Source organism: Etheostoma cragini, chromosome 10, assembly GCF_013103735.1.
Source record: "Etheostoma cragini isolate CJK2018 chromosome 10, CSU_Ecrag_1.0, whole genome shotgun sequence".
Taxonomy (NCBI): Eukaryota; Metazoa; Chordata; class Actinopteri; order Perciformes; family Percidae; genus Etheostoma; species Etheostoma cragini.
Window position 1 is genome coordinate 225,605 of NC_048416.1, and position 18,505 is coordinate 244,109.

Sequence of the window (18,505 nt, forward strand, 5' to 3'; positions counted from 1 at the left end):
AACCTACAGACGAAAGATGACATATTGTTGTTTGATACAGATCCTTGCAAAAGTTTAGTTGTAATATTTATTAAGGGAAATGAGAATAATGATACTAAAAAACAACCATTCCCTCCAATATCAGCAATCACATCACATTGCAATATCATTCAAAATAATCGCAATGAGATATTTTCCTCATATCATTTGGCCATGCACGCACACACACATGCACGCACTCACACACACACACACACACACACACACACACACACACACACCAAAAAAAACTCTCATGTGACTGACCTACAGGGATCTTTGCTCTGATTATGGCATGGGGGAGTATGGGTGGTGGCCATGTGATTGCTGTATGCTGATGAACATCTACTGGATATGCAATGATGTCTCAGTACATGATGAGGCCAGCCGTGGTCAGGTGATATACAGTAGGAAACATATAGAAATAATAATAATAATTTATGTTCCATCACACCTTTCACTCCTCTCCTCCTCACAGGCGGGAGGGAAACACTACCATCCGAGCTGCGCTCGATGCTCCCGCTGCAACTTGATGTTCAAAGAAGGAGAGGAAATGTACCTGACAGGTGAAACTTAATCCCAATACATTACACACACTCATCCACACTGAAGCATGTGGATGGAGATGAATGCATGACGTGTGCGCACACCAAAAGCCAATCCGTCTTTTCTTCCTCAGGATGTGAGGTGTGGCACCCATTATGCAAGCAGGCAGCGAGGGCAGAGAGGAGACTCAGGGTGACTTAGAATTTGAAATGAAAACATTGAGATAAAAGGAAAACTTTAATTTCCTCACTCCTCTCGTTTCTTCTTTGTCTTTTTGTACCTCACAGCACAGACGCCTGTCAGAGGCCTCCATCTCTCCACCGGGCTCCTCTATAGGCTCTCCCAGCAGGGTTATATGCGTGAGTAGCATACAACTTTGCTTGCTTTTTGATCACTTTTAGCTGCCACTGCCACCAAGCTTACCCTAAAAAATGCACAATTTCTATATCAGAAACACGAGCAGTAATCATATGCTGAAATGGTTAAGCACCATCCCGAGAGGTTGCTCACTCCCTTGGCCTGTTCACTTGTCTGTGTCCTAAACTCTGTTGTCAGTGATGTGGCAGCAGTTAGAAAGTTAGAAGTTAGAAATGAGACAATGTTAACGGTTTATAACTGGGATGACATCTCTGGTCATCAGTTCCCAGAAAGTACTGATATATAGTGATTTGCATGTCAAAAAACATGTGTAGGTCAGGTTACGTATGGGCAAAAACCGGGCTCAATTTGGATTCAAAACTACACATGTTCAGCTACTAGCGTTGTGGGATATACAATGGATAACAGTATCAGGGGGTTCAGGGATGGCAGAGTCAGGCAGTTCAACACTTTGTTCCAGAATTAAATTCTTAACAGCTATTTCATGGATGCCAAAAAAGCGTTGTACAGACATTATGTGTTCCTGAGAGGATGAATCCGGGTAATGTTGGTGATCACTTGAGTTAACAATTAGCACCACCAGCAGGTCAAATCTATCAAACATTGAGTGAAATATATAAACACCTACTAGACCTTCATGGCCCCAGGTTTTTTATTTTGAGTGACATATCTAAAAAATTATCAGATAAATGACCATGGACTTGTGCACAGATATCCAGGTCCCCAGAGGATTCATCCTAATGACTTTGGTGATCCAGTGACATTTTTAATCTAGATCCACCATCAGGTCATGGTAACATTCACACTGTGAGCATTTTATCATGCTCATGTTAGCATTTCGCTCACAGTAGCATGCCTGTAGACTGTCTAGCTCCCAAAGAAAATATTTCTAATGCACTTGAACTGTCGAGAATAAAATTCACATTAAACACATTAAAGGGAAATTTAAAAATAAATGTTAACCACACATAAAAAAACAACAACTCATATTTCAATCAAAACCCAATTTTAAGCTAAACACTTAAATATGTTTTGCTGTGCAAATCACCAGATCAGTGTTTTCTATTTAAAGTTCAGAAAAAGAGGGAGAGAGGGAGAGAGACTATGGGCAACACACCAGCTTTATGTGAACGCTGTCACTGTGGACTGCAGAGTTGGACCAGTTGCATTTTGGACTTATAGATATGGTGTCTAGTAGGGCTGTGCCATTAATCAAAATTTTAATTGCGATTACAATTTTGGCTCACAAAAAGCAACAGGTTTTTCACATTGCGTTCATGCAAGTAAACTCATATTTTGTCTTGTGTTCTGAAGGAAAAGAAAATGTTCAAACGGCCAAAGTATGAAGGGAAGTTTTCCTTTTGATTTGTTTAACAGTTTCACAGTTTTTCTAAGTTTAATTATTGTAACATCTTTCCAAAAGACAACGAGTAAACGTGTGAAATAATCGTGATTTCAATAATGTGATATGGTGATTAGGATTTTTTTCATAATCAAGCAGTATACCCTAGTGTCCAGTGTCCCACCTTGCTGCTTGGCGGTCTGCCGAGTGCTGCTGCATGTTGGCGGTATTAGCATGCCAGGGGTATTCTGCATGCACGGAGGAGTCAGGGCCCCCTGCTCCGCCCCGCCCCGCTCTGCTCTCATCTCCCAATCACTGACCTTTCTGTTTAAGGTGATGGATGAGAGAGCAGCGTAAGCACGCTTGTCCTCCATACTGCCTCCTCTCCCTCCCTCCCTGTCTTTCTCTCTCTCTCTAGCTGTCTTTGCTTTATCTGTTCTCTTTCTCACACATGCTGATCCATGTCAAATGTGCGTGTGCATGTGCATGCTTGTGTGTGCTTCATCAGCTGTTTTTCATTCCTCTCACCGCTGCATAGGGCTGGGTTCTTAACTAGTAACTTTTTAGGCACCGACTGAATGGCCTCCCTAGTATCCTCTATACCAAAGATTAGATACAGCGCATTTTAAGTAGCCCCAATGGTACAAAACAATACGTACTTCCTGTCTCTTAAAGAGGCGTGGCCTCGTTTTAAAGTGTAGTGAACATCATGTGGCTAGATGAAAGGTTATATTTTTACAATTTATTAATATTTTCTTTTGCTAACGTTAGACATTTACACAGCTAAAATACATAATTAGCATCGCAGAGATTAGTTTTGTTAGGGCGTTCACCAACGTTTATTCCCACCCGTCAATTATTACTTCTAATTGTTGCCAGATCTGGCAAGAGTTTGGTCCTGGGCTTAACCCAACCCTGTTCTTCTTCTCCTAAACTCAACCCTGTTCTTCTTTACCTAAACTCAACCCTGTTCTTCTTCTCCTAAACCCAACCCTGTTCTTCTTCTCCTAAACTCAACCCTGTTCTTCTTCTCCTAAACCCGACCCTGTTCTTCTTCTCCTAAACTCAACCCTGTTCTTCTTCTCCTAAACTCAACCCTGTTCTTCTTCTCCTAAACCCAACCCTGTTCTTCTTTACCTAAACCCAACCCTGTTCTTCTTCTCCTAAACTCAACCCTGTTCTTCTTCTCCTAAACCCGACCCCGTTCTTCTTCTCTTAAACTCAACCCTGTTCTTCTTCTCCTAAACTCAACCCTGTTCTTCTTCTCCTAAACCAAACCCTTTTCTTCTTTACCTAAACCCAACCCTGTTCTGCTTCTCCTTTTAAATAATTCAAAAAATATGAAAATGCATTTTTTCCGAAATGTGTATTGTTATATTTTCTTTTTGATAAAGCTAATGTACGTCGTTTCTGTCCATAAGGAATTATACATAATGACATTTCTGTTAGTGTGTCCACATGATACAAGCCTTCTGTGATAGTACTTCAACCCCACCCTTCCCCCATGAAGTTGCTAGTAGCCAAGGAGGACACGTAAGAATTAAAAAACCTGTTGGACTCTTCAGGAATGGCTACCCAGCCCTACCGCTCCAGGATCTGCTCACTGCTGACTGCCACTGGTGGAGTTTCCATTCCGTTTGTTACTGTGCATTGTCCATTTGGTTGATGTTGTCTCTGTGTTGGCGGGTGTATGTGTGTGTCCTCTCTCCAGGCCAGAGTGGCGAATCAGATCCTAGATTATAAGGACCTAGCTGCCCTGCCAAAGGTCAAAGCCATATACGAGGTCCAACAGCCAGATCTCATATCCTCCTCATACCAGCCCTACCACAGATACAACTCTGATGACAGGCTAGAAACGTACGGCTGTGGGGAGGTACTGCTGCTACACACTCCAGGCCCAGCATTAGTCTCATCGCTGTTTTGACACTTTGCTTGGTATTTAGATGGAGCGGTGTTGATGCACTGTAGTACTCATTGTTTTATTTTTATTTTTATTTATTTTTAAACTTGATGCATTATTTTGATTTATTTTGTGACTATTTTGTTTGAAGTTACAGAACATACAGATAATTCCCAATATATACAATAAGGTAGAGGCCAAAGTAGCATAATTTTTTTATTTGACAAAAAATGGTTTTGGACATACAAGGTTGTCAACCGACAGCGACGATGAGCGCCAAACTAACGACGCCTTGAGATCTGTTTGCTCATGAAGCTAGAGCCAGCAGGTGATACACTTAGCTTAGTTTAGCGTAAATACTGGAAACAAGGGGAAACAGCTAGCCTGGCTAGCCTGGCAGAAACCCCCTCCAATCATCCATGTAGGATCATACAAAACATAGATTGGGTTTGGTTGATTGACTCTCGGGTCTTTTGTTGTGATTCTGTAAATACATGAAATATGAGAAATTGATTTGGTTTCACCATGGTGCTAAAGTATAATAAATGGTAACTCTTCTCTCTCCATTGATTCTCCAGTCACTTAGGACACTCTCTCCTTATTCTCAGGTAAGCATGCTCCAAGACAAGTGACAAGTTTAAACAGGTGAACTGTGGACATTTGGACCTGTCTCTAAACTATTTGTCTCCTCGTTTCCCCCTACTCTTTTTCTACGTTTACCTCACCTTTATCTTTTCAGGACTACGACAGCCTGGATATAAAGCAGAGGCGGTGCTCCAGTCCAGGTTATATTGACTCACCGACATATAGTCGCCAAGGCATGTCACCCATCATGCCTCGCTCTCCGCAGCACTATGCCTACCCTGGTAAGTGAGACGCTACCCACTCCTCGTTGTCTGCTGATAGCTTCCCAGTTTGATATCAGTCTTTCACTTTAAAAACAATAAAAGGAAGTCAATCATTCTGTAAGTGAAATGCCCTTTGAACAAAGTCGAAGCCCAATGGAGTTTCTGAGCTATGGGAATGATCCTACTGAAGTTGAGTCATTTAAAGGAATAGTTCAACATTTTGGGGAATATGCCTTTCTGCTGCCTGGCTGATGTCAGATGAGAAGATTAAAACAACTCTAAGACTGGTATCTGTGGACAAAATATTTCCTTCAATTCCAAATTGAAAGTCCAAAGAGAAAGAAAAAGCAAGAAAACTATGCTACTAGGAAAAATCATGCCATAATTAAATATAAAAAAGAAAAAGGAAACACAAATGCTTAACCTTTGTGTTGTCTTCCTGTCAAAATTGAAAATCCACGCTTTTGTTGATGCTTATTATCAATGCTTTTAACTTTTTCTTATGTTTTTGTCCCTTTTTCAACACTTTTGCTGCTTTTTTTCAATGTCACTTTTTTTGACGTTTTCTTTGTGTGGAATCAATCATGTTATTTTGGGTAATCAAAAAGAACATTGATATAGGAAAACAGGTCAATTTGACCCGAGGACAACATGGGGATTAAACTGCAATATTTTATTGATTGAGAGAAACAACAAATATGAAACTCAAAATGGAAAATAGAAAAGCTTAAATGGAAATACTTATGTTAAAATCTTATATAGGAAAAAAGAAATTATTTTATTTTAGTCTTGGCACTTTATCATTTTCAATTTTATTTTTTACAATTTAAAATAGGGAAATTTCTGTTTGACATTTTATGATTTAACTTTTTAACTTTTTAATTTTTAACTTTTTAATGTTTGGCTTTTCATTTTGACTTGACACTTGTCAATAGAAATAAGGAGGCTGGGGAGAGGGTCTAAAACCAAAGGGGGGCAGAGGCACCTTATGGACAGGGGGGCTGACTGATGGGGAGCCCAGTTGAGGAGGCTGGGGGAGGGTTGGCCGACTGCAGGGTCTCTGAGACTGTCACGTCACACTGGAGCTTCACTAAATTCACATCGGAGACTTTTTTATGCAAGAAATTCACTATGTAGACTTTGAATATGGCCAGTTGCACATTTTCTCCGATGTTGACGTCCTCAACGTCATGCCTCCTCATTTCCATGGAGTCTAAATGAAAAGCCAAACTTTTAAACAAAATGAAAAGTTGATTCATAAACTGTCAAACGGCGATTTTCAAATGTAAAATTCTAAAGATAAAATTCAAAATTATTATTATTATTAAAAATATTATAAGTATTTCCATTTAAGCTTTTCTATTTTCAATTTGGAGTTTTATATTTGATTTTCCTCTCGATCAAAAAATTTCAGTTTAAGCAAGTTTCCTTTTTCTTTTTTCAAATTTAATTATGGCATGATTTTTCCTAGTAGCATAGTAAAATAATATTATTTTTAATTTGATACCACTTCTTTTCTCTTTCAACTTTCACTTTGAATTATGAAGAAATATTGACTGCTCAGATATCAGTCTTCTCACCGAAATCTCGACAAGGAAAACTAATACGTGGTAATGTAATCAAACTGTATTTTAAAATAGTTCAAAATGTTAAACTATTTCGTCAAGATAGATTGAGTTGCTTGTTATTTCCATTTGTATGTCATCACCACTCTTCTATATTAAAAATAGTAGTAGTTTTAGTGGAAACAGCAAATATACACATGCACCGCCTTGGGGCAGAATCTTTTTTCACTTCACTCTGAAAGAGTTCTTTGGCTATCTCATGTGCTGCAGTTGCTCATTGGCTGTCATTTCATTTAACTCTTACACATGTGCATTGACACTGTACTCACTGTAATAGGAAGGCAAGGCAATAGCCTTGGTGATTGCAAAAGTGGAAAAGTTATCCTATGTCACTTTGGAATCTGAATGAATGTCTAGGCTGTTTGGTTTTCATCTGCATGGTTGAGACTTGTGTTAAGGCCTTCCTTCATGTCCATGTTTCCTCTGCTGTGATTGGCTGTGGCTGGCTGCAGGCTCTGAAAGTGGCAGGAGTTCACCTTATTACGGCCAAGAGGGGCGGTCAAGCACACCCACCACAAACCAGCCCCCTAAACATTTTCATGTACCAGGTAGGACTCCCCATCTCTTCATTGCAGCACTCTCAATCTCATAGGTTTTTTACTACGTGGGGAAGATTTCATCTGTCTTTACTACCCTTTGAAGTTCCGTGGGAATCAGAGTGCGTGAACATGTGACTAAGTCGTATGTATGTACTGTACATAATTTCTCTGGCACATTCTCCTCATACTGCATCTTTACCTTCCCTTACAACCCTCCCTCCTACCTCCACATCGCCCCTTCAGATCATCCCGACAGACGACTCACATGGTCTCCTCCTCTACTTCTCCATGTTTCACCTCTCCATCTCCTCTTTCTCTCCTCAGCCACAGGGGACCCCAACATCTACAGGAAGCCTCCCATCTATTCGAGAACGGGTACAGTGCAGTTAGCCCCGCCTTAGCCTGCCTGTCCTCCTGTCAGTTTAGTTATTTTGTGTTAGAGTACTCCATTTAGATGTTTGTACTGACCTAATGATGATTTTAACAGCACCTCGGGATTTGGCATTCATTACTACTGATGCTCCAGTTGTCATAGAGAAATGAAGCCCTCGTTAACAAAACCAGACAAATGGAAAATATTGACTTAGTGCTTAAAAATGCACAAAGGAAATAGAGTTTGACTTGAACAACTTTTTTTTAATTAAAGATGAAGATCCTTTAGACTTATGGAATTTGTAACTGTCCAAATGCAAGAGCAATATTTAGTGTGCATGCCACAAGCACATGCCTGCTTCTGCGTGCAGCTCCTGCAGCACGACTGGGGCTGGAATAGAGCCTGAATGAAGTGAAGGTTGCTCAGGCGTGAAAAGTGTTGAGTGCATGGGACTCTGAGGACACACACTTCACCAGAATAGAACAGAACAACGGCACACAGCACAGGGGCAAACTGTATTATAACTTGAATTTATATATTTTCTGTAGCGACTCAGCCTGGCCTAGTTAACAGTGGTCAGTGTGAGATTTAAGATACTGTAATCGGAACTGTTTGAATACAGACACATCTGCTGCGTCTGAATGTCAACAGAGAGAGTAGGTGAGAGAGACGGAAATATGATTTCTTAATTGTTGATTTTCTTAACTGTGTGGATGATGTTATGTTATATATATATATTGTGTTGTATGTTAAATCAAATACTCTACAGCAGCGAGGTTAACTCAAGATGCTATTTTTATTTATTTATTATAAGTCAGTGAACTGTAATGCAATTCAGCCATCTTGAAAGTGTGCTTCAGTATAAACATTAACATTAAAGAAAAAGATTCCCATTCCCGTTGTTACATCACAATGTTAATGCTTTTCCTCTGAGAGTCACAAGGTTTAAGACCTCCTGTAGGAGCAGAGTTAATCTGTGTTCTCGTCCTGCATGTTACTGTGTGTATGTGTGTGTGTGTGTGCGTGTGTGTCTGTATTTGTGGGGTAGTTAGTAAAATGTGCGTACTTGTGTATTGACACTTCCCCCCTATGTTTTAGCGATAATTAGTACATCACTGGCCATAATTTGACCTCTGAAGAATAAAGTAAATGGCAAGTTCAAAAACCGTTAATACGAACATTTTGCAGTCGTGTTGATCCTTCTCGTACTTTATGTCCTCCTGAACAGCAATTGATTACTATTTTCAGTTTTAGCACTTATCAGGATTTATGTAAATCTAAAGCCAAATATGAAGTGGTGTTGCTATGTGCGTCAAAGGCCTGTTATGTGCTACTCCGTTAACAAGTTAGCTTCGTCCTTTATAGAAAAGGTCTTGGTGGCTTGGTCCTTGTTCTCCATATGGGAGCTCTTACTTTGTCCCTCCTCCTTGGGGATGTTCCAGTAATGTTTCCCTTTTCTTTTCACTTCTTTTTTATTGCATCCATATACTTTTATTCACTTCCCTCCACCTTCTGCTTCACCTTACCCGGTGACCTTGCCACAGTAAGTATCTCCCTCCTCTCGCTGTTTCACTCAATGGCGGTAGATAGATATGGTTTATCTCTGTATGTGAGTGTGTGTACGTATATCTTTCTTTCTGTTTGTCATCCCATGTCAAAACGGCACAGCCATACATTCTCTGACAGAAATTTCAATCTGCTGTCAAACTGAATGGTTGAGGGTACCAGCGCAGCACTGACAGCCAGATTCATTTTACTAATGAAGAAGAATAATGGATGTGTGTGTGTGTGTGTGTGTGTGTGTGTGTGTGAGTGAGTGTGTTTGCGCGTGGCAGCTCGCCCTGTCATCAAGCTGAAAGTGTGTGTCCCAGAGATGAGAATGACGATGACCATCGGTCTCATGCATCATGTGCAAAGGAATTCAATGGTTCATGGATCGGGGCCGGCATGGCTAATGGCTAGCAGAGTGAAGAGCGATCTGTCTGACATTACACTGCATGTCACATCCATTGACTCCCATTGACTGTGCTTTAGTGCAGAGTGGCATCAATATCATCACCTCACACTGCTCGTGAAACAACTGTGTGCCTCAGGCTGAGCAGTAACTGAACTAATTGTGATGCAGTTGGCTGAAATATTGATCTCCTCTGACAGCAATGGTGGATATGTTGAGTGTGTACATGTACTATTGTGACATTTATTAACACATTTTCCTCCTGACAGGGATAGTTTGACATCTTGGGTTGACTTATTCACATTCTTGTTGAATACTAAATTAACACCTCTCTATCTCTATGCCATATGGTCCTGGAGCCAGGAGACAGTTAGCATAGCTTAGCATACAGAGTGGGGGAAAAAGCTAGCCTGGCTCTGTAAAAAAATAGTACAGTGACTTCACCGTAAAGTTGCCAGGTAGCTAGCGGAGAAAGCAGAAAGTTGCTACACATGGCTATAACCACAACTTTTTGTTTTGACCTTTCTGTTTTTGTATGCCTTAAACATATTATGTATAATTTGTTCATTTGTGAGTTTTTGAGATGCTGCTTAGAATTTAATTCTTTGTTGACTTTGGGAGAGCAACAGGCTAGCTGTTTCTCCAGGTTCAGTCTTAATGCTAAACTAAACTACAGTGTCTTGACTAGAGATGGTCCAATACCAGTTTTTGCTTCCTGATACCGATTCTGATACCTGAAATTGCTGGGGTTTAATCCAAAAATCGACTCAAAACTATTTCCTGATTCCCGAGAAAGGTTATGACAGGATAAATGAATTAAAATGAAATAAACAACCTGAGAGCAGTCTATAAACCGACTGAGAGCAGTCTATAACCCGACTGAGACCACAGTCTATAAACCACCTGAGATCACATTCTATAAACAACCTGAGCGCAGTCTGTTGACGCTCTCTGCTTCTGGAAACACACTTTCAGAAGAAGAAGAAAGGGCCGGTTGAGAATGCGTCGGAAACTAAAAGAAATCTGGAGTCTAAGTTGCCACGGGTCCAACGCAGCGCTGATGTTGCGGCGGAGTGTTCAGGCTTTTACTCCTTTTCCTTCGGTCTATGGCCCTGTCTATTTGCAGTGCACAGTTGTACATTTCTGTGGGTCCTTTTCTTTCATTTAGTTGAACTTGTATGTGGTTAAAAGGGAAATATGCCGCCCTGCCCTAATAAAGACATGTTTTGGTTAACTTTGAGTGATTATTCCTGTTTGCAGCCACAGAATGGGTTTAATAGAATGGTTTAAGAGTCATTTAATGGTTTACTTTAGCAAATTTTGTATAATGGAGTTCTGTGAAATATTGGTTTTATACTGGTTGCGTAGATTTTCAGAAGACAAGTCCCAGACTTTCTACCTGGTATTTCCTTATCGGCGTTGCAGCAGACGTCACGTACCCAGCTTACCTGAACTGATCATTGGGTCGTCTTTTCCTGGGACCTGATTCATACAATTTTTGGGAAAAATATTAAATCCTAGAACTTGCGTATCAGCCGATACCGAGTCCTAATTTTATTATGTTTTAATAACGGCATACTAATAGCCCTGTATGGATGTGATTTGTTGTCGGTCTGGCTCAGTGAAAAAACATAAACAATGAACACCACAGATCTTTCTTTTTTCATCCAGTTTGACAATCAGTTATAACAGAAAAATAACATAAAAAGAACATAAATTAACGACTCCAACGAAGATCTTCTTTAGGGCTTTATTACGTGGTGTGGGCTCGGCGCATAAACTCCAGTACTTCCCGATACGATACCAGCGTTTTAGGCAGTAATATGAGACAATAAATAGACAAACATGAGAGTAATATTGATCTTCTCATCTAACTCTTGGCAAAAAAGTGATGTGAAACTATTGCTTTAACAGAATCACCACTTATTTTGATTCTCTCTGCTGGCAAAACCTTCTCTCTCCTATCCTGATCCATTTCTTCACAGACAATCATGTGGACACAGCCACCAAAAGCAGGACCAGTGAGGACATCCTCAGATCCTCCAGACTGTCCACCTACTCTTCTGAGCCATACACCCAGTCAGAGTCTGAATACTACCCATACACCAGCTCGCCCAAAGGTAGGAGTCATTTCACTCCGTTTAGCTGCATAGTAAGCTGCATTTTTTTATTTTTCTGCTGGACCAAATACAGCCATAGAAGTGCAGTTGGTGTTGTAACTGTGTCATATTCCTTCACTCACCCACTGTGTTCTACTCTGAACTATATATTCATGCAAGGGAAATCTCTTCATTCTGTTGTCTCTCTCAGCCTATCGGGCGCCGAGAAGACGCTTCTCGACGGGAGGAGATGAAGAGAGTTGGAGTCACAGTCTTCAAAGAGTAAGCGCTTCATTATTTTCTTTCACTCTTTCTTCAACATCTGGTTGAATAAAGTCACCTCCTCGGGAACACCCATAAATAATGCTCTTCGTACGGTATGATGCCTGAACTATCCACCATTTGCTTCTTTCTCCATCTTGGAAAAATACTGTACATTAAATTAGCCAGTTTCCTTTACACCTCTTTTCTTTTCTTTTTTTCCTTTTCTGCCTCCTTCCTCAGATCGGGAGTGGCATTGGGAGGATGATCCTAAAGGAGGAGATGAAAGCCAGATCTGGTTCCTATGACAACGACCCCTGGGGCAGTGCAAGGAATTCTCGTAGTGGGAGCAAGGAAACACTCACTACAGGCTACGGCACCACGGCGTACAACAACACTGTCAATGGATGTAAGGATCCACCCTGCCCCCTACGCATCTTCCTCCTTGTCTACTCTTCTTTCTGTTTTTGCAAGTTCATGCCTGTGCAGCCATGTCTTTGTCCCTCCCAGCGGGATCATATATGTTGCCACAAGGTTGTTTAGTGTTTTACAAGCCTTAGTATCTGCTGTCATCTGGGTTTGGAGTGAGGGCAGTGCGGTTGTGGATGCAGGTCAGAGAGTCATGGCTGCTGCTGCTGCTGCTGGCGGGGCGGTTTATTGAGATGGAAAGATAGTTGAACAGCTGCTGCTAAACCTGTGGTAGGCCAGCAGTAGCAGCAGATGTCATTGTTCTGGCAATATCTGATCAAGCCACCGAGAGAAAAGCATTCAACCAGGTGTGCCAGGACCTGAAGCTACCAGAGTTGTTTCTATTTGCAATGACCAAGCTTCAATGGTCAAGCTGCGTTTTAGGACTGCTATGTTAGCTCCTTACATGTCTGTCTCCATCACTATCCAGTGGTTCCTTTCTTCTTTTCTCCTCTGTGCTCCATCCCAATATGCGTGCCTGTTTGTCCTCCTCTTGCTCCTGATATCGCTCTCTGTATTCTACTCTGTTAACTCTTCATCTTTCTGTCTATCTGTGTACCTATCACACTCTCTCGCTGTCACAGCTGGTGTCCCATATCCTGCTTTATTTATGAGCAGTTAGATCTGTCATTAAAGCTGTTCCTCTGATGGGTGGGGACACAACTGAACGGGACTCTGTTGGCTATGGTTGAAAGGCAACAAAGGCTTGTAACCATAAAAGCTGTGTTGTGCCATTAGATGGTGGAATGTGCAGTGTGTCTTTGTGCTTGCATGTTTGTATGTTGTTTTTTTATTGATGATTTTTAGTTCTCCCCCTCTACCCTGAACCAGTCCTGCCTGGCCTCTTTCTGCCGTATGGCTCCTTTTGATGTTTTGTGTCCCTCCCAGGGCTTGATGGGTACCCAACTTGCATCTTTGTTACGCCTCTAACTAGACAGATGGCTGTCACAACTCCAGAGCCACTTCCCCTGACTATTTTTTGGGGGAATTTAATCAACAGTGACAGTAGGGCAGATTATAGATGCATTGAATTTTTTGCAATAAGGAAGATGTCATGTAACTATATGATCTCTTCATTCACAGCTCCCAGATCTCTGTACAGTGCTGATGGTGAGTTTATTATTTGTATTTTATAAATATTTTAAAATGATTAATTTCATGCAGACTACCTCAGTTTGTGGTTCATGGTTATTTAAATAGTACCCGTTTTCATATTTAGTTTTTGATTGGAGGTTGGCATTGGGTCATAAGTGAAGTGTTTGTGATGTATTCAATGACCTTACAGTATCAAAGCTCCAGTAGTATGTGCACACATCTGCAACTTTAGGAATTGTTTGGTTAGACATGAGCACCATCTTCTGGCACAGACCTTTCATTGATCACATGATTACAATGACTACATGCTTTCTGTATTTTAGATTCTGTTTGTAAGTCCGCGTCGCTGCCAGGATACGGACGTAACGGCGTCCAGAGGGTGAGACCACAGTAAACAAGAAAGCATTTTTGGCTTTATTATATATGCTGGGGGCTTATTTTTGATTGATCTAACATCTTTAAAATTGCATCTGTTATTTGAAATATATGTAACCTTGACACACTAGAGTAGAGTATTGTTAAGGCTGCTGTGGGCATCCTTAGTGACATAAATGTACAGTACAATCACAATTAGAGACAACTAAAAGGGAGAAAAGAAAGGAAAGAAAAGAAAGCATCAGGATCAGGTGAACATATTCAAGTGAGAATTAAACTGGTTTGTAGTAACAATATTGGAAGTGGTGGTAACAATGTTAGCATGTTGTTGGACAGGTACAGTTGATTCTGTATTAAGGACAGGGCATGTTTACAGGTAGGTTATTCCAATCTGAGGGGGCTTTAAGCATAAAGGCTTTCTTAGCTGTAGAGGTCAACAAGCCTGTGTGTCCATGTTGAAGTCGCTGTCCCTCTTTACACCTGCAGCCTCAGAGTGCTGACTGCTACCAGTATGACAGTGGCAGTGAGGTCAACTGGGGGAGCAGAGGTAAGGTTTTAACACATCCCTTATTAAATGGAAGCAATTCATTATTTTTACATTGTATTGACTCAATTTTTCTCATTTTTCTCAGCAGAATACACGGTAAGGCTTTAAATTAATTTGAATGATTCATTCCATGTGAGTTAGCCTAGATGTTGTAACAATCCTATGGTTTTATTAATGTCTGATAAATGAGGTTCGATAAAGCATGGCTGCCTTCCCCTCGCTGCAGATTTACCCCTATGAGGAGCTCATTGTCACCACCAGAGGTCGCAACAGGCTGCCCAGAGACGTAGACAGAGCCAGACTGGAGGTCAGTTAGAAATGGAAGAAATTGTTCCTGGTCTAGTTAAAACCTGGCGCCGTAGCCAAGATTTTAGAATACAAAAGCAGATCAGGCCACCAACCAAACATTATAAAATAGATTTAGTATTTTAAAATATAGAATACAGTATATTCATTGAACATTTTACTTGTTTTTCCTTACATTATGGTCTCGTTACGACCCTTGCATTTTCTGTCCAAGGGAAGCTAGGACGCAACACAAAACAACTCAAACTAACAAAAGAGAGACTAACAAGTCAAAGTACATAACAAGTAGGTTTTATTACATAAATTAGATGTGTATAGTTTCTATACGTATGATAAACAAAAAATGGGTATTAAACAGTAACCCAACCAAAAAAAGGGAACTGTAAAACATCAGGGTCTCAAAGAAAAAAATAAAAAAAGTAAAAAATAAAAATAAAAATACTACCTGAAAACAAAATGGCAACTGAGCTACAGCATGAGAAACCAAAATACACAATGTTAATCTACCTGACTATCCACAAAACAGGCGAAAAAGGGGTCAAAACAAATGGCAGAGAACCCTTTCCAGCTTCAAAATACAACAAGATAATCAATTCGCAAATCACATGCACCAGCTGAGAGTAGTACACCAACTACTATCTGCATGACAGGAAGTTGGGGCAAGAGGAAGGGCCGGTGTCTTGGACCTGGGAGCTTTTATGCAGCCTCTCTGAGAACTGGATTGACAACACCTGTGGACGATCAGGCCCTCAGGGGTGGCACACCTGAAACACTAAAACAAATTGGCTCTGTTCCAAACGGAGGCCAGAGCAGCGTTAGAGAACGGAACACGTCCGGTGCCAGATATTGCATTCTGGTTAAAAATACTATGTGCTTTTTCTTTTTTTACTTTAGTCTAAAAAACTATGTATTTGTCTTTTTGTAATTATAACCTTGATGTCAATGGAAACAAAGACCAAGTTGAAAAGAATAGTACATTAGAGGAATGGAGCCTTAATTGAAAAAAAAATGATGTGTATAATGTATTAACTTTGTCATCTCTTTATCATTGTGTTCTCAGCGTCACCTGTCACCAGAGGAGTTCCTCCAAGTGTTTGGCATGACTGTGGAGGATTTTGACAGGCTGGCTCTGTGGAAGAGAAATGAGCTCAAGAAACAGGCCCGACTGTTTTAATACCATGGACGTCCGTTGAATACTGCCATAACTAGAGGAAGAAAGAGATAGGTAGACTTCTGCTCAGTTCACTGCCATGGCTGAGAACCTGTTCAAGATCTCCCCATATGACCCACCAAATTCTGGTCACACCAGCGTAAACTTCAAAGATAGGGCCTACCAAGGTACGGCCACAGAGCCATTATGCACTGATGGACTGATAAACTGTTAGATGGCCAGAGTGGTGTGGAAGCAATAGAGACTGTGGTACATTAGTGATGTGCTTTTCTTTAGCCTGAAGGCTGGAGGAAGGCATGGCTGTGCCCCTATGAGGTCACCTGTGGGGACGTCTGTGACCAGAGCCGCAGGGCGAAAACATAAAGAGGAGATTTTTTGGCTTTGCCTTATTTGTTATGCTCTCTTAGTTATGAGTGTGCAGCACCAGCAATCTTAATGAGTAGAATGTAGATACACTATATCATTTATGATACTTTATCAGTGTGAATGATTAGATGAGAAGAATGAGTGAGTGAGCATACAACATCACGTTGCTTTGGTTTGTAAGAATGCAGTTTGTTTACCTATTTTTTCCTTTTCACCTGAGATGCTGTGTCCCTTTGGTTTACACTAATTGATATAGAATACAACAAGTAACAATCTGAGATCTAGATGCAACTTTTTTTTATTGTATTTGTGACCTGGATTGATATGTGTGCTAATAAAAAGCAAAGTGAGAAAGCAAATACAGACTGGCACATCCCTTCCATGTAATGTTCTGGTTAAATAGGTAAAGGTCACCAATATACATTTCACCGTGCAGTGGTGTATCCTAAAATCATGTGCAATCCAGTACATGAACTACATACAGGAAACGCCCAGCTCCATGCTTTCCAGCTGAGTGCAATAGAATGACTTACTGTTTTAGGATGAAGACTGTATTCATCCATACATTTACTATTATTTATTTTCTTTAAGAGAAGAATAGTTCATTTATTTTGGAGCCACAGATATTACATCCACTCACAATGAAACGCTGCAAGGTATTTAACTTACTGACAAAGATCCAGTTTACTTCCATTGAATACTGTTATTTTTGATTTACCAAACAATTCAACTTGAAACAAATTCAGTGTCCTATTTTTTATTTTTATTTCATTTGTCACTTGAAAAAACAATACTTCAAAACTCCTATCTTGATAGTTAGGAAATATTAAGGCCTATTCTTTTTCTTGTTGAGAGATAAACGAGAAGGTAAATATTGTCACAGCAAAATTCATCCTCTGCATTTAAACCATCCCTCAAGGGAACAACTCCAGATCTGAGTCAGTGCCTTGCTCACGGGCACATGGAGAGAACATAGAACCCCCGCACAGAAAGCTGCTGGCCCCGCGACCCAATCCCGGATAAGAGGACGAAGATGGATGGATGGATGGATGGATAGATGGATAAAATAAATAGGTAAATAGATAAATATACGTACATGCTCTATATTAGCTAGCTAACGTGACTGCTAGCTGGCTCCAACTAGCTAAATTGCGAAACGTTATCGTACTGCCTTGAAGGTTGTACTACACTCCCCATCTAGTACTACACTCCCCATCTAGAATACTGCTAAGTTTAGTGGGTCGCTGGCGCTAGGACCCAGCAGAGAAACGATCTGCCTCAGGTCCCCGACCAGCGGATCTCCAATGCATAGCCGGTATCTGTCAGCGGTGGCTCCCCCCCCCCATAGACTGTATATATACATATGTATATATACACATATACATATATATCTGTATATGATTCTGCAATCAATGTGAACAGCATCACCAGCGGGATGGAAGCCAACGGCACCAAATGTAAGTTGACTTTTTCACCCTAAAACACTGAGTTCCTACTGGGGGGGGGGCTCTCTGTGCAGTTATTCAAAGTTAGATTTAGAGATGCATAGTGGTTCAGTGTGTTAATTGGTCATTTTCTTTGACTGTCAAGGTGTGTGTGTGTGTGTTTGTGTGTGTGTGTGTTTCCTTCCTCCCATGAGATCCGACTGCAGCACGCTCACTGAGGCTCTCTATGCTGAAGTGATTTAGCTGGGGCTGAGGCTCTCTATGCTGAAGTGATTTAGCTGGGGCTGAGGCTCTCTATGCTCAAGTGATTTAGCTGGGGACATATGGGATAATTGGTGGGTAAATGTACACCTAAGATAATGGTTAGATTTACTTTGTCCAACTGGACTTGATTTCTTGGAATATTCTCTAAATGTAGGCTATATTCCTTCTGTGTGACTTTTCCCTATTTTCCCCACTGCCGTTGTAAATGTAAGAAGACACAATGGGAGTGCACTTTAAACATATAAATAATGATGCTTTGGTCCCCCCCCCCCCACACACAAACACACACACAGCTGCTTAGAGCGGCAGAGAACCAAGTGCTCATCTGAAGTTTGACTGTTGTTGTAGAAAGGGAACCTGACTCCTCTATGTGGATGTGGAGATGAGATTTCTGCAGATTGGGCGGCTTGATGTTGAACACCACCAGCAGAGAATTCTTCATAGAAATCTGTGAAGTGCTCCAACGCTTTTGTGTTGAAATAGCAATACAAAATGTGTATTTTTTTCTGGGAGGTGTACATTTGCCCCCCTGCACAGTACAACATTTCCCACATTGTAACTGAAAACAAATCCACTTTCCCCCCC

General features: G+C 40.8%; 2 protein-coding genes across 12 annotated transcripts in view; both read left to right on the forward strand.

Moving 5' to 3' along the window:
* ablim3 (actin binding LIM protein family, member 3) overlaps window positions 1–16,822 on the forward strand; it is a 43,570-nt gene extending 26,748 nt beyond the window's left edge. For 2 of the 7 annotated variants that reach the window (XM_034882865.1, XM_034882866.1), the window contains exons 7-23: window positions 497–584; window positions 698–756; window positions 852–923; window positions 3,996–4,157; window positions 4,763–4,792; window positions 4,924–5,050; window positions 7,110–7,205; window positions 7,521–7,571; window positions 11,509–11,643; window positions 11,834–11,904; window positions 12,127–12,292; window positions 13,435–13,463; window positions 13,769–13,825; window positions 14,308–14,368; window positions 14,454–14,464; window positions 14,595–14,675; window positions 15,735–16,822. In XM_034882865.1, coding sequence (XP_034738756.1) covers window positions 497–584; window positions 698–756; window positions 852–923; window positions 3,996–4,157; window positions 4,763–4,792; window positions 4,924–5,050; window positions 7,110–7,205; window positions 7,521–7,571; window positions 11,509–11,643; window positions 11,834–11,904; window positions 12,127–12,292; window positions 13,435–13,463; window positions 13,769–13,825; window positions 14,308–14,368; window positions 14,454–14,464; window positions 14,595–14,675; window positions 15,735–15,848 — 1,410 coding nt within the window. In that variant the 3' untranslated portion in view covers window positions 15,849–16,822. The remainder of the gene's footprint in view (window positions 1–496; window positions 585–697; window positions 757–851; window positions 924–3,995; window positions 4,158–4,762; window positions 4,793–4,923; window positions 5,051–7,109; window positions 7,206–7,520; window positions 7,572–11,508; window positions 11,644–11,833; window positions 11,905–12,126; window positions 12,293–13,434; window positions 13,464–13,768; window positions 13,826–14,307; window positions 14,369–14,453; window positions 14,465–14,594; window positions 14,676–15,734) is intronic. The other 5 variants (XM_034882867.1, XM_034882868.1, XM_034882871.1 and 2 more) reach the window with 5 other exon arrangements.
* Window positions 16,823–17,457: 635 nt separating this feature from the next.
* afap1l1a (actin filament associated protein 1-like 1a) overlaps window positions 17,458–18,505 on the forward strand; it is a 30,183-nt gene continuing 29,135 nt past the window's right edge. For all 5 annotated transcript variants that reach the window (XM_034883848.1, XM_034883856.1, XM_034883847.1 and 2 more), the window contains exon 1: window positions 17,458–17,668. In XM_034883848.1, coding sequence (XP_034739739.1) covers window positions 17,575–17,668 — 94 coding nt within the window. In that variant the 5' untranslated portion in view covers window positions 17,458–17,574. The remainder of the gene's footprint in view (window positions 17,669–18,505) is intronic.